Consider the following 15,157-nt stretch of genomic DNA (forward strand, 5'->3'; position numbering starts at 1 on the left):
ATCAGCAGACTTTATATAGCATTTTCTTTATCGCTCTAGTCCTGCACAGACATCTGATAAAGGTCCACATTTGCATCCAAACCCCCTAAGCTCTGATATGGGACGTATTCACCATCTACAAATGGCCGAGGCTTCTTGTTTTTTGCTTTTATCACACTGACTTCACTGTGGGAATCTGTCAAGTTAGATCTCGGCTGGTAATAGTCTGATTGCTAATACGGAGACGCTGACAAGTAGAGTGACAAACGTTCTCAACAATGGCTCTAGATGTACTCCGCCAGATACCAATCAATCAAAGTCAACAGGATTTACATTAGCAGCTTGGAAAACTTAGACCATGGACAAGAAGGCCTTATTTGCCTTTCAGGATGTGCAATCACAGAAGGAAGGCCTTTTTTTGTGGGAGATTCCTATCAGGAGTGGTGGCCGGAGATAAGGGGGGCTAGCAGTGAAAGCTTCTGATAATCTTTCACTGCTCTCTCTGGTGTGGAAAATGAGACGGGCTTCCTTGATAACAGGTCTGCCAGTCACCTGTGCGCGCACAAGCGCTACTGGCAGCCATCTAATCTCCTGTCACTCAAGAAGGCGATCGCGGGCAGGGACTGAGGAGAGAATCGGATCAAACAGCACATCAGCTGTCAGATATCCAGTCAAGGGGTGTGTATTCAAGATTAGAGATCTCAATACAACAAAATATTTCCTGATATTAGCCTGAATTAAGTAAGTTGTGTGTCAGTTATAGCTAAACAAAATGTCGCTACAAGCACAGTACTACACTACATTACACTGGCCTAACAATACCTCATTCAAGTCCTTAACAAGGGTGAGAAAAAGACAAACGATGCATTTCCTCGTTCAACGACTTGAGTATTTGCGCTTAAGCGCCACATCAGAGGAGACTGTATAAAGCAACATGTCATTATCCCCTTAGCTGCCCGTAGCGCTTTACCTCAGGCTTGTGGGTGGTTCACCTGCATTTTTATTCCCACACCGACCCTAAGCCTGCTGTCTTTTCCAATAGCACAAGAGAAATAGACAGAATGTGCTCAGACAAGCAAAAGAAAGACTTTAAAATATGGTTTGGATTACTTCTGTGTTTACTTTGAAAGGGACATGAATTAAATCCACACATAAATGCTAGTTTGGCTTTTAGGAAAGGGAACGGGGTTCACAGACCATTAAGCTGAATGGAAGATGGGACAGGAAAAAAGGAATTATCCAATTTGTTGGTGAACCAGCTTTTTGGCTCATGCTGAGCAGCCAGGCCCCAGGTGCATTCAGGACCATGGGGCCAGAGAACAGTGCTGTAATTTGCTGAAACGGACAGTATGAGAAGTAAGGTCAGGGTTGGGGCGGGTTTGTCTAGGAGCCGATCTCATCATTGCTGAGTCGAACGCAGCTTCCTGTAGCTTGCCCTGGGCCGGCATTATTCCTGGACTGGCTCCATTATGCACAGTAATCCTCACTGTAGCCAGTTTGGCCCGGCTATTGTCACCCCGTTTCATGTTCGCTGGAGCTGGCTCTGTCTGGGTGGGCCATGCCTAAAACCCCTCTATGTCACTCACTCTCTTTTTCTCTCTACACCCTCTCTAAATCTAAAAGCATGGGGCAATCAAATGCAGCAAAGGGTACAAAATAAATGGGTGGTATTCCTGTAAATGAAACATTTAAAGTTTGGTGACAAGATCTGCTGTTGTGTCTGGGAACTCGCAGAGAGTAATTACAGAGGGTTGCAAAGTTAAAAGGTGCCATACCTAGTCTCCAGTCAGCCGTGACTGACACAAAGCCTAAACTTCAACCCGCCCCAGCTCCCAACCGAAAAAATAATTAGTGACTGACTGAAGTGTGCCGTTTCATAATTTTGCAGCATGCTTTGGAATTAGACATCACAAAAAATAGCTGGAGTGTTATAGGATCAACACATGCCCGCTGGCCATCTAGTTCACATTCTGGACAGGTGGGCAGCTCACTGGGGCGAACAGTTCAAACAGGGACAGTTTGTCCTTTGATTTATTTTTTAATAATTTTACCCAACTGAGAAAGTATCCACAATTACATCATCAAGCAAGCAGGTGCCCAAGTGCTCACGCCAACAGAATGTGCGAAAGGACAGCTCAACATCCTCAGTCAAGAGCTCCTCAGAAATTAACACGAACACAGGGTTCCCACACTTTCTCAACAAAGACCAACTCTTCCATGACTTTTAAGATCTGATTAATGTTCAACTTTTACAGGCCTCAAAATCACATTGCCTGACATTTTCATATTTTCCAGGACCGTGGGAATCCTGGTAAGCTATTTCCGAATGAAGAATCACAGACAACTGTATCAAGTAGATCAATACCACTAAAATAGCTCCAACAAATTTATTGCTACCAAAATAAATGGTTTAAGGTTAAACTACACCAAGTTTTACAACCCTTACGACCCCCAACCAGACTCTCTTGACCCCCCAAGTATAAAAAGAGCTAGATTTTCTCAGAGCACCTCTTTAATTAAGATTATTAACTAACATCACTTCATAATATATCATTAGAACATAACCAGAAATGTCCTAAAAAAGAATGTTTTATCTAGCCTACATTCTCCACTGACCCCCCTGGAGTACCTTTAGAGACCCTTAGGGGTCCACAGGCCCAGAATTGATTTAGCTAAACAGCTAAAATCTGACTCTCATGTTGGCAGACAACACAATACATACTTCAGCAGGGATTCCATTGCACTGCGGCATATCATAACACACCGGTTTACTGCAAATCACCTGCAGTTTAGACTGACTTGATAACGCAGGCTATAAAAGCCCCTTAAAGAGATGACTACCATTTCAAGAGATCATGGTCAACTCATAAATTCTTTAGAGCTGCAAGACAAACATTGGTAAATCTCTCTGTGGAGCTACGGCTCACTTGCTTGACACCAAACAAATCTTTTTTTTATTTGCATTCTAATGAAGTGACACAAATGAAGAGGTTGAGTAGGTGCAAGATAACTGTTTATTCCATGTATTTATTTACCAAGTTAGCTGACTGCTAAAAAGGAGACACAGAAAACATTTTCATAATTTACTGCCAACTAAAAAGACATATGTAAATATTTTCCCAAAGAAACATCTTTGCTCACATCCATTTTGCATTTAAATTTGATCACTTCTACATCAGTAAACACATTCAAAGCGCTTGACTAGTGTAATGAACTTTGGCACCACTTTGAAAATGTAATGCAGGGATTAATTCTCGATTTTAGTCGGTGGTTGTTGTTGTTGTTGTTGTTGTTTACGGTGTCATGCAGGTATATACTCATTGCTAAGATGTATCACCAACGTTGCGTCATCATAACTCGCTCTGACCTCATTAAATATGCTCTAAAACAAGAAATCGCAATGAGAAAGAAGGGGCATCTACTCACCGGCCACGCAAAACTGAAGGGTAAAACAATCCTTGACCTTTCACTCCGCGTTCCCTTAGCCGAAAATGTATTCCCACCGAGAACGGCCGTAGATCCAGTTCCGAAACTGCAAGCCCCAGCCGCGGAAACTCGCGATTGATATTCCTTAAGACAAATTTTAAAATATGTATCACATTCGTCCCGCGTGCATTTGCGATCCGCCGGGTTCCTCTCGCCGTCGCAGCACGAGCCGTTCTGCAGCTCGCCGTTCGCATTCTGCATCGATACGATTTCCAGCTCGAAGTGCCCCGATGCCTCAGACACCTGTTGAGCAAAACAAACTTCAAATCCGTGTATTTAAAGTGCAGTAAAGGCAAAGTCTGCCAATCTCTAAGTGTCAAATTAAACCATACAGAACGTTTGCGCTTGCTTAAGAGATAACTAAGACATTTGTCAAAATATGTGTATAGGTTTATGCTAGTTTATAGCCAAATAGATATATTTTTTGGTTGTATGTTTGAAAATAAATAACACAAAGACAGAAAAAGCATTTAAGTTATTAAAAACAGACTTACCTTCGTCGGCAAGCATAACAAAAAGGCATGAAGGTAAAAAGCAGAAAATACTGAGCTCCGTCGCACACTCATGCCTTCTTGTTGGTGTTGCTTTGAGACTCAGAAGTTGTAGCCGCCTCACGGCTCTAATGTAGTCTACTCCCCGATTTAACATGCACGGGTGGAGAACAACTTTATTTCTTTCAGAAGACTACTTTTCAGTGTGTCGAGAACGGCCTCCTATTATCCCGGCGTATCTGAAATCCTTCTCTTTCTTATTCTGCTTCTCTCTCTCAGCGGCGGGTATACATTACACAGAAGCCGTGAGAGCGTTTGTCCGCGACTGACTGGATGCGCATTCAAGACACCAAATTCAGTTAATGGGGGTGGCAAACGCATGCCTAATTATAATATTCAAAAGTTAAAGGGTGTGGCGTGTAGGGAAGCCCCGCCCTTACCCCGTCCCACAAGATGACAGGTTCATCTGTGAGATTTAGTCCTTATAACCGCATGTTCTTCCACTGCAAAAAAATGTTATAGGGGAAGATATAGTTTTTAAGTAAAATGAATGTAAAATACTATATTAATTAGTTTGCTGTGTGCTAAATATATATATATATATATATATATAAAAAAAAATCAGTTATACTGTCAAATATTAAAAGGAAACATTTAAAAAGAAAAATATTAAACATTAAATAGTTAAAAATAATATCTATCTGCCTGTTTGCCTGTCTCTCACTGGGGATCTCACTGGGGATCTATATATATATATATATATATATATATATATATATATATATATATATATATATATATACAGTACAGACCAAAAGTTTGGACACACCTTCTCATTCAAAGAGTTTTCTTTATTTTCATGACTATGAAAATTGTAGAGTCACACTGAGGGCATCAAGGGCTATTTGACCAAGAAAGGGGAGTGATGGGGTGCTGTGCCAGATGACCTGGCCTCCACAGTCACCGGACCTGAACCCAATCGAGATGGTTTAGGGGTGAGCTGGACCGCAGACAGAAGGCAAAAGTGCCAACAAGTGCTAAGCATCTCTCGGGGAACTGCTTCAAGACTGTTGGAAGACCATTTCAGGTGACTACCTCTTGAAGCTCATCAAGAGAAGGCCAAGAGTGTGCAAAGCTAATCAAAGCAAAACGTGGCTACTTTGAAGAACCTAGAATATGACATATTTTCAGTTGTTTCACACTTTTTTGTTATGTATATAATTCCATTTATAATTCCACGTGTTAATTCATAGTTTTGATGCTTTCAGTGTGAATCTACAATTTTCATAGTCATGAAAATAACGAAAACTCTTTGAATGAGAAGATGTGTCCAAACTTTCGGTCTGTACTACATATATACATATGTAGTCAGCATTTATAAAGGATGACTTCCAGCCAGACAGATATGAGAGGTCAAAGACACTATCTAGAACTGTGGAATGCACATTTAGAAATGTTGGAAGTCATTCAATTTATCAGTGAAGAAATATTGATACAAAAGGGGTCATTCACCTTATGATGTCAACATTCAATGTTTGAAAAGACTCTTTCAGTGGCCATGTATTTTGATGTCCATGTGTGGAAAAAATACTTGAGGCATCCTGTGTGCATAGATCCACATACAGTAATCTTGAGTTAATTGCCCCATATCAATTGCTGCCCTCTTGTGGGCATGTGGCCAATCTGAAACGCTATTCAAAAACAGAATCCTGCAGACAGGTTATGTAAATCAAATTATGACTTCTGTACCTGCCAGATATCTTTTACTCTTCCAGATATTTCTCTGACGTCATGCATACAGGTCACTCTACAGGTCATACCACAGACCTTAGTGCAAACAGTCCCACAGCACGACACAGCGGCTAATCATTAACTAGAGGCTTATTTCGCCACATCATTTTACAACTGCCGTATTTGAAACAGGCGGGATTTTGGTATGGAATCATCTGATAAGCAACCTCAGAAGGAAAAGTGCTTTTTAGTCAGAGTGTTAATCTTGATGTTAAAAGATGAGTGAGGGTCTCTGTGTAACTCTGTGTTGGATCTGAGTAGATTAAGAAAGCACCACAGAAAGAAAATAATATAAAATGAAATTAGAAGCATTTTTATTTCATGTTAGTATTATTAATCCTTTTTAGAATCATGCAGAATTAAGTATAGTATCACTTACTGCCATTGGTCAGTCAAACACATAGCCCTGCCCTAAATTCACACCACTGGCTGAACCAATACTGCTGTTTTAAAACATTTTCAGAGGAATTTACCTTCAGATGGTTAACAAGTTATCTTATAGAACTAATCTTGACATAGAAAAAAAATACATTTAAATACTATCTGCAGTAGTTTTAAGTAAACTGAAGATTTAAAAAAAAAAAATATTTAACCTTTGAACCTTCACCTTTATATTGTAAAGCAAGCAGAATCACAACACTCAATAATGTGTGTGGCCTCATAAAGGAGATCCATAACAAGTTGAGGGGCAAGATGCCAGGCGGATATTTCCTGTCGGTGAGGTTCAAGATTAAAGGTGCGCTGGACCTTTTGTACCGGCTACTGTGCCTTTAAAAGATCCTGACCCCCAAGAGAGGTCTCAAGTTACTCACTGCATTCAAATAGCCACTCTGTGTAATAAGGGTTAATTAGACTATTTAGACCTCAAAAGTTGAGCGCTTTGCCCTCAAAGGGTTTCGCCCATTTTGATATCCACATTCACATTTCACCTGGGATGCCAAAGCCCTTCTTTTGAAAGTTAGACAGGTTTGTGGGATTTAAACCACTGCCTTTGTTATAGAGTCCTGACCTGCCTCTTTAGCATGGCGCTCGTTTAAAAACAAGCATAGATTAGCAAGAATAGTCATAGATTATAGTGTATATCATGTTCACTCTGCTATTGTAACATCAAAAGATGTTGATGCTGTAGATCTGAATTTCAGAAAAAGACTTTGGGATTTGTGAAATTTACTAGCAGTTTCTGAGTGAACATCCTACACCCATTCTTTGTGTTTTTATTACTTTTTTTCATATCAGCTTATCCACGGGTCAGAATCTGTGTTTGTAAAGCTGCCCCAGGGCCAATGTGATTTGAGTAATGACTGCACAAGTAAGCCACAAACCTTTGGGGAGCCCAAATTCGACTGGGGACCCGAGATTTGTACGGGTCATCAGACTGAACCAGACTTTTCCGGTCCCGCTCGGCTCTGCTCACCCCCTTTTTCATCCTTGACTGAGATTAAATCAGGCAGTTATGAGCTTCTAAATCACGCCTGAAACCCGGAACAAAGGGTCAGATGGCTGTCGAAGAGATGATTATCTATTGTCTGACACTTAGTGCTATACACCAATCCAATTACTTAAACTTGTTGCCACCTCTCATATTACAGTTCACCAATGCAAGTCCAGCCTGACAAGAATGTGGTGGAACAGATAATGTCCTTAATAAGAAAGCCCATGTGCTTTCACTGCCAAAATAAATCTTCACAGCCTCTGACTTTTAAAAAGCTATTTAATTCATATGAATTAGATTTTAGTAATAAAAATAATGACAAACTAATGATGATCCAATAATAATACTGTTGTGCAATATGTTGTCAACATGCGGCCGGGACAGAGAAAAAGAATAGATGAACTGTCTGTGTAGAGAGAGAAATAGGGAGGGTAGAATGTGAAAGACAGACATAAATGTCCTAGAAAGTGTTAGTTTTTTCAAGATTGCTGCAATATGACGTTTTAGCACATATTTTATATTCTACCACATTTATGAGAGATTCCTCAATTATACTTGTCTCATATTGAAGAATCTGATCCTCTATGAAAATTGAAATAATTTAAAAAGAGAAATCATTACAGTTTTAGAAGATTAATTATGATTGAATTCTAATTAATTCCAGGATTTCTTATTTTTACATGTATAAAAAGTCAAATTAGGAAAATTCTACTAATTCTCCTTAAGATATCGTTGGTGCTCAAGAATCATTTCTTATTATTATCAAGGTTGAAAACCTTTTTTTTTTCGGAAACTGTGATACTTTTTTCAGGATTCTGTGATGAATAAAAAGTTCAAAAGAACAGCATTTAATTGAATTAGAATCTGTAACATTATGTCTTTACTGTCTCTTTTGATTAATTTACTCTTACTGTAAAATAAATCAATAAATCTTTACAAAATTATATAGACCACTTTTGAACAGCGTTGCAGTTTGGAATAGTCTATTTTTTTTTAGATTTTCCCTCCAATTGAAGGAACACTCATATGCAAATTACAATTCATGCAAACTTTATAGATAATTGACATTTTCATCTCAGTGCTTGTGGATATGTGCTTTCATGTGTGTTTATGTGCTCTCTAAGCTGTTCAATAATGTTGATGGCCTGATGGTAATTTGTGACGATGGAGAGAACTGATCCTGTCCAGATGACACAGTGAAGGCAGTAATATTTGAGGAAGTGAGATAAAGAGTGCTCTGAACATCTTTCTGCTTAGAACTTCTCACTCACACTTTTAGAATATTTACACTTTGTTTACATGAGCAGCTTTTAGTGACCAGGACCAGGATGGCAGAGACTGTGGGTCCTGAAATAAATATTATTCTCCCCTGAGCTGTGGGACCTTGATTGTTATTTTCAACATTTATTTTAAACCGGCCCTTGTGTAATAAATAATGGACATTTCATTGATGGCTGAGTGGGTTGGCAGATGGAAAGAAAAGTAATCAAGCTCTAAGTCAGTTTTTATGGCTATTAATAGCAAATTCAAAATGAAGCAATAAGGTCTTACTATGCTTTATATAACACCTGTTGAACGTTGCAACCAGAGATGCCTGCTGGGTGATAATAAGAACATGAACGTAATCCATTTTTGTGGATTCAAATGTTTAAAAGGTAAAAAAATCTGTAATATATTAATTTGCGCTACACTACATTACAAATATACATGCCATTTTTTGTTCTTATAAAATAATAAAAATAAATAGCATATGCTATTAGAAAACAAAAATATTTTAGCTTTTTTTTCACCATTTTTTAATCAGTTTGCCAAACGGACTGACCAACTCGCCAGCGACTTGGTCTGACCTGATTTTCAAGAAAACAAATGCGGTTTGCGCAGGTCTTGAAGTGGAGTATAGTTTAATTGCTTTCTTTAAGTTTTTATAAGAAAGTTGTTTTAGATCTTAGGATGTTACTCCACATATAACTCAAATGTGTAATGTATATAGTGAACTATATTGTTTGGTGTTTTTGTTGTGTTGAACAAACATCATACAGAGCAGTCATTTTCTGTCTGTTCAAATAATTTATTTTGTTGTTCAAATAATTTATTCTGCGATTGAAAGTGTCTCATAATAAAGTTGTAATGAAGATGAAATAGCATTCAGAAGACTCCAGGGCAACCATGGCCTTTTACGCATAAATGACGTCAAACCTGGCCGACAAGTGTTCATGTGGCATATAAGGACAACTTATATTTTCAAAGGGTTATCTGGATTTTGTGCTTTTCCATCCACCCCAAAAAAACAGCCGAGAGGAAATAGATACAGAGAGATTGAGCCTAAATCTGCTTAGAAGGTGTTATGTTGTTTCACCGTCTACATTGTTGCTGCTTGTCTATGACTTCATCCTCTGTGATGCCATAAAGAAACAGTGACGTTGCTAAAGCCTGTATAGTACGTCAGTTTTGTAACGAATAGGGATCCAAGTGGATTATGGATGAGAGTGAGCGTGTTTGTAGGGCTGTGTGACATGAAGACAGAAGGCCTGTGTGTGTCAGTCAAAATGACGTTTAATAATTTGTGTGTCAGTTGAGAACATGCTCATTAATCCAGAGTTTTGATCCGGTCATAGGTTGGGGCAGAGATGACTTGTGTTGCCTACGCACTCAGTGAGTCTGAGCCGATCATCCCTCGCTAATGCTAATACGAGATACTGTCGTCACCTTCCCTCTCTGTGATTAGCGTTAACTCTTTGTCACATACAGATGAAGAAGAAAAGAGGAAATGTAACCAAATGACACTACATTTAACCATAGTTGTTTTTAGTTCCTATGCAGGTGGTCTTCAGCCCTCTTTTATCTTAGCAACCTTTAAAATCTGTGATCGTGACACATTTGCTGAAAACAGCAGCTGCAGTGAGCTGTAAAAAAGGTTATTTCTCAATTCTCGTAAAATAGGTAAAGGATTGTTATAATAAATATTATCCTAATATGCTTTTAGTCAGTGGCGACATGTAGTCTTAATGTCACAGATGCATTCTCCATCTCTCATCTGTTACGTTGTGTTCACACATAATTTAGTTATAAATAAAAGTGACAACTGTGTATTCTAACTAAAGTGAGTCAAGATTAACAAACACGTTTTTAGAGTATAGTTTGGTTAACCTCGACTGTGAGAACAGAATTGTTATGTACACACATAATATCTTTTTGGAATAAGAGTGATAACTGTAACAAAAATTATGTTTTTAATCTAGACTGGAATCACTTTGGTTGTCACTTATATTCCAAAGTAAATCATGCGTGTACATATCATAGCAACGGTATTGTTCACAAAGCACAGGTTAACTGAACTCACTCTCAAAATTCTGTTGTTAATCTGGAGTCACTTCGGTAGTAGAATGGAGTTTTCACTTATGTTCTAAGTAATGTATGAACATGATGTAACAATAAATTGTTCACACAGCACAGGTCATTCAAACCGACTCTTAAAATATGGTTGTTAATCTGGAGTCACTTCAGTTATAAAATGCAGTTGTCACTCCTATTCCTAACTTAATTATTTGTGAACATTAAGAAAAAACAGTTCTCACTCTCAAAAACTGATTGTGAGTCTAGAGTCACTTTTGGTTATACAGTTACCGCTCTAAATCCAAAATGGATTGTGTGTGAATGTAACAGTTTTTAGCACTTTAAAACAGACTGACAGCTGTATCCTACAGATGTGTGAGTCCTCACAGACCTTAAATTCCCTGCTTACCGTTATTCAGTAGAGGAAGGAGGTGAACAAGTCAAATGACACACTCTTTCCTCAGCGAGAAGTGGACTATCTTAAGTCCTGATGTATACTCTCACTTTATGCACATGAGTGCCTCCTCTGTACAGTTTTAAGCTGTGTGTGAAAGGTGGCATACGCACAGCTGTGTGGGAAACCCATGTCGCCGCTATAACCCCTTATACCCAGCATCCTCTGTGTCTGGGTTAACACTAGCGTGAGCGAGAGACCGTCCATAGATTTAAAAAAAAAAAGTGAGAGGGAAAGAGGAAGGAAATCAAGAGATTTGGAACTGCTGGCACTGTGATCGCAATGTTAGGAATGGGGTTGATTGATGTGACGAGGAAATGGGTCGGAGGAAGTGAGGAACGCTCGCTTGTGTCTCTCTGCATGCATTGAAACAACATATGATCTCCCACACCAGCCCCCGAGACGGGAATACTGCAAGACTTTGGTGGTTCCACTTCACTAGCTTAGGGTGCCATGTGACAGATTCTCAGTGAGGTGGAACTGTGTCCTCCTTGGACAGGAAATGACTTGCTGGGCCTCGTGAGGCTAATTATTCACATTTCCCATCCACCAGAAAAGGGGTTTTTGATTGACTTTATCAAGCACTTCCGCTGCCATTTCTCTCTTGGTCATCCTAATTCTTTCAGCCCCTTCAAAGACACCTTTTTTTCCACAAAGATTGCTTAGGTGTCTAGCAATGCACGTGGCTGTAATTATTCACATATCAGTAGTTCAAACTGTATCTGAGAATAACAAGAATAAAAAGGGGATTGGCTTTGATTACTCAGCTTCAAGGCATCCTAGGTGAATATGACTTTTTTCTTTCAGGTGAATCCAATCAGAGTTATATAAAAAAATTGTCTTTGATCTTCCAAGCTGTTTACTGGCAATTAGCGGGTGTTGCAGTGCATCAGTCCAAAGTAAGTGGAATAAAGCCCATCCATTAATAATAAAATGGGGGGGGGGGGGTGAACAAAGTCCTTCTGTAGTGAATCGATGTGTTTTTCTAAGAAAAATATAAGAAGGATGACTAAAGATGTCGTCGTTTTGCATGCGCCGGCGAGTTTCGTGAAAACCAACCTTTGTTTACAGGATCAAAGAAAGCAAAGTTTCTTTACTTTAGCAAAGGAAAACTAGTCTCATCTTGGCTTATATCGAAATGCTCTGGGGAAACACATTGCTTTACACCAAATACACAAAATAATGTTCTTTTAAGCAATGTCATATGACCCCTTAAATTTTTTTCCGTAATGTACAATTGTTGATTATCGGATTGCCTTGTTTTTTGTTGTTCTTTTTTTTTCTTTTTTTTTCTGTGTGACCCCATTGTGATGCGGCATGTGGTAGATCCTATAATATCATAAAATAATTTGAAAAAAAATGACAACCAGTCTTAAAAATCTGAATGAAATAGTATAACATATAGTATACATACATACATACATATATATATATTATATATATTACATATTATATATTATATATACATTTTTTTTTTATGTATTTAGGCTATTAATTGCCCATCAGTGAGCATGTCATAACAAGCATTCCAGTTCAAAACATAGCAAGTCAAGTTCCACCTTTTATTTTTACTGGGCCTGTGAGGTAGTTGTGCCTGTGTAAATGTTGTTTCGGTAGCATTTTTGTTCTTTACCTCAAGTATGTTTACACATTATTGGCTGTGCTTACAGTGAGTGATGTGCAGCTAATTAACTTTAAGCACGTCATTAAACTGTCAGCAATCACTGTTTAAATGCTCCACTTTTTGCTTTAAAGCTGGAAGGAAGTCACTGATATCTCTGAGGAAGTAGTGAGAGTCTTAGTTGATACTAACCCTGCGTCTCACTTCTCACCAGCATGTCTGCCCATTTAGCAGTTAGCGGTAGGAGGCATGAGAACTGTCAAAAAAACTGGCCTTCTCTTTCTCCTGAGTTTGGTGAAGAAATGCAGCCAGCCTGGCAGCATGTAAACTTATAACTGATAAAGAGTGCAGAAACAGATGCTTTAATCTCTTGTTCATGCTAAATTTGTCATAAAAGTGTTTACAGTATTAAGTATAGTGCTTATTGGTTCTAAAGCCCACTTTAAGCATATCAACAGTTTAAGCCTCTTGAAATATTTTAGATTATAAATAATCCTTATAAATATGTCTACCATAAAAGTGCACATTATAAATTATAAACATTTATCTGACAATTATTTATTATACAATCATTTATTATGTATTTATGAAATTATGTAAGTTTAAGAATTTTCTTAATGGACTCTTTTTGTGTGTACATCTAGATCTACATTCCCAGCACCAAAGAAGACTATTACAATATATAAAGGATAAATGTTTATCATTGCTACAGGAGTAAACTGAAGCTGTTCTTTCATTTAAGAGGACACATCTATGAAATATATTGTCTTATATAAAAAAGATATGTATTGTTAAAGCAAACATACACAATCAATTGATTTATTATTACCAATATTAAAATACAGGTGTAACAAATTTCCACTGGAGGCGAGTTGTAAATGAACCCAAGTGCAGCTTTATTCCATTTAATGAGAGAAGAACCAACAAAACTAAACCATAACTTGACAAGACTTGAAACCATGACACTCACCATCAGCAGTTCAGAAAACAACATCAATACACAACAAACTAAAATGGCAAACAAAAGAGCTTAAATATGAGTAAACACACCTAAATGTGAACAAAACCCAACACAGATGTGACACATTGACCCCTCTAATGGCAGCACCTGACGTCTTAGTGAAATACCCACCGCAAAAGATGCAAAAATGTCCAGTAAGGTGGAGGACTAGAGGCAGTCTTGGGGGACGGCATGGAGGGCCAGGTCCGTGAAGCTGAACTGGAACAGAATCCTGGAGCAATGGCAGGCCTGGACCAGGAAACAGAGGCCATAGCTATGTGTGCTGACAAACAATATAAAAACAGACATCACGTAGCATTGCATTTTAGAAAAAGTGCTAACGTTACAGCAGTGGGGAAGATGAACGTGAGTTATTTTATTTAATAATAACCTAAAATATAGAGACTCTGATGTTAATGTGTCTGCATGCAAACATTTCAGTGGGCTTAGGAACATGAAATATGAATTACAATTACAATAATTAAAAAAATTCAACATTAGTAACTTACTCAAACAAAATCTCCCTGTTCTTACTTCTGAATTCAGTTCACTGTAGACTTGCACTAAATGGATCATTTGAACCAGTGAGTTGTTGACTCGAGAAAATCTGCAATTGGATCATTCCAATTTGTGAATTAATTGTTTGGTGAGATTTGTGAAATGTAAAAATGTACTTAAGTACAATAATAAAGAAAAACTACTTTGTTACTGTCCAACATTGTGACTCAGGCATGGCGGCCATCTTGGCTGATGCATTAGGTATTGTGGCTGTGACGTGAAAAGGCTTTGGTTTGGTAGACTTGATGTGAGCAGACTCTTGCTTGGCAAGCATGGCATGACCAGGCTCCGGCTTGGCAGACATGGTGTGAGCAGGCTCTTGCTTGTCAGGCATGGCGTGAATGGGCTCTGGCTTGCCAGGCATGGTGTGAGCAGGCTCTGGATTGGTAGGCATGGCGCAAATAGGCTCTGGCTTGGCAGGCATGGTGTGAGCAGGCTCTGGCTTGGTAGGCATGGTGTGAGCAGGCTCTGACTTGGTAGGCATGGTGTGAGCGTGCTCTTGCTTAGCAGGCATGGCGTGAATAGCCTCTGGCTTGGCAGGCTTGGCGTGAGCAGGCTATGGCTTGGTAGGCATGATGTGAACAGGCTCTGGCTTGGCTGGTATGGCGCGAATAATTCCTGACATCATAGTTGATATGGGGTATGTTGGTATGTGTGGTGGGTACTGTGGGATTGCGAGGTATTCTTCTTCTGCAAATACCAACAGTAAAAGAATAACCACAGAGCATCAGGGCATAATCAATGTATTAAGCCAAGTCCATTTGAAAGTATGCAGGGGCATTAAACAAGAAATATTTTAATTTAAACCAAAACTAATCATTAAATTCCACTTGATCACAAAGTTCACAAAAGTCCTCCACAAAATCTTCAATGGTCCATTTGCCTTGACAAAGGCAAAGAAGATTAATAGCTGGGTTAATTTTTTATGTTGTGTATTTTATAACGAATCTCACTAGATGCGAGTTGTAGATGAACCCAAGTGCAGATTAATTCCATTAAACGAGAGCAAAAC

General features: G+C 38.7%; 1 protein-coding gene across 1 annotated transcript in view; it reads right to left on the reverse strand.

Moving 5' to 3' along the window:
• LOC128026054 (protein jagged-1b) overlaps positions 1-4,310 on the reverse strand; it is a 28,593-nt gene extending 24,283 nt beyond the window's left edge. The window contains exons 1-2 of the mRNA XM_052612776.1: positions 3,960-4,310; positions 3,406-3,708 (exon numbers count right to left, since the gene is read on the reverse strand). Of these exons, the coding sequence (XP_052468736.1) occupies positions 3,406-3,708; positions 3,960-4,031 (375 nt within the window). The 5' untranslated portion in view covers positions 4,032-4,310. The remainder of the gene's footprint in view (positions 1-3,405; positions 3,709-3,959) is intronic.
• Positions 4,311-15,157: the final 10,847 nt, after the last annotated feature.

The sequence above is a fragment of the Carassius gibelio genome, chromosome A13, assembly GCF_023724105.1.
Source record: "Carassius gibelio isolate Cgi1373 ecotype wild population from Czech Republic chromosome A13, carGib1.2-hapl.c, whole genome shotgun sequence".
Lineage (NCBI taxonomy): Eukaryota > Metazoa > Chordata > Actinopteri > Cypriniformes > Cyprinidae > Carassius > Carassius gibelio.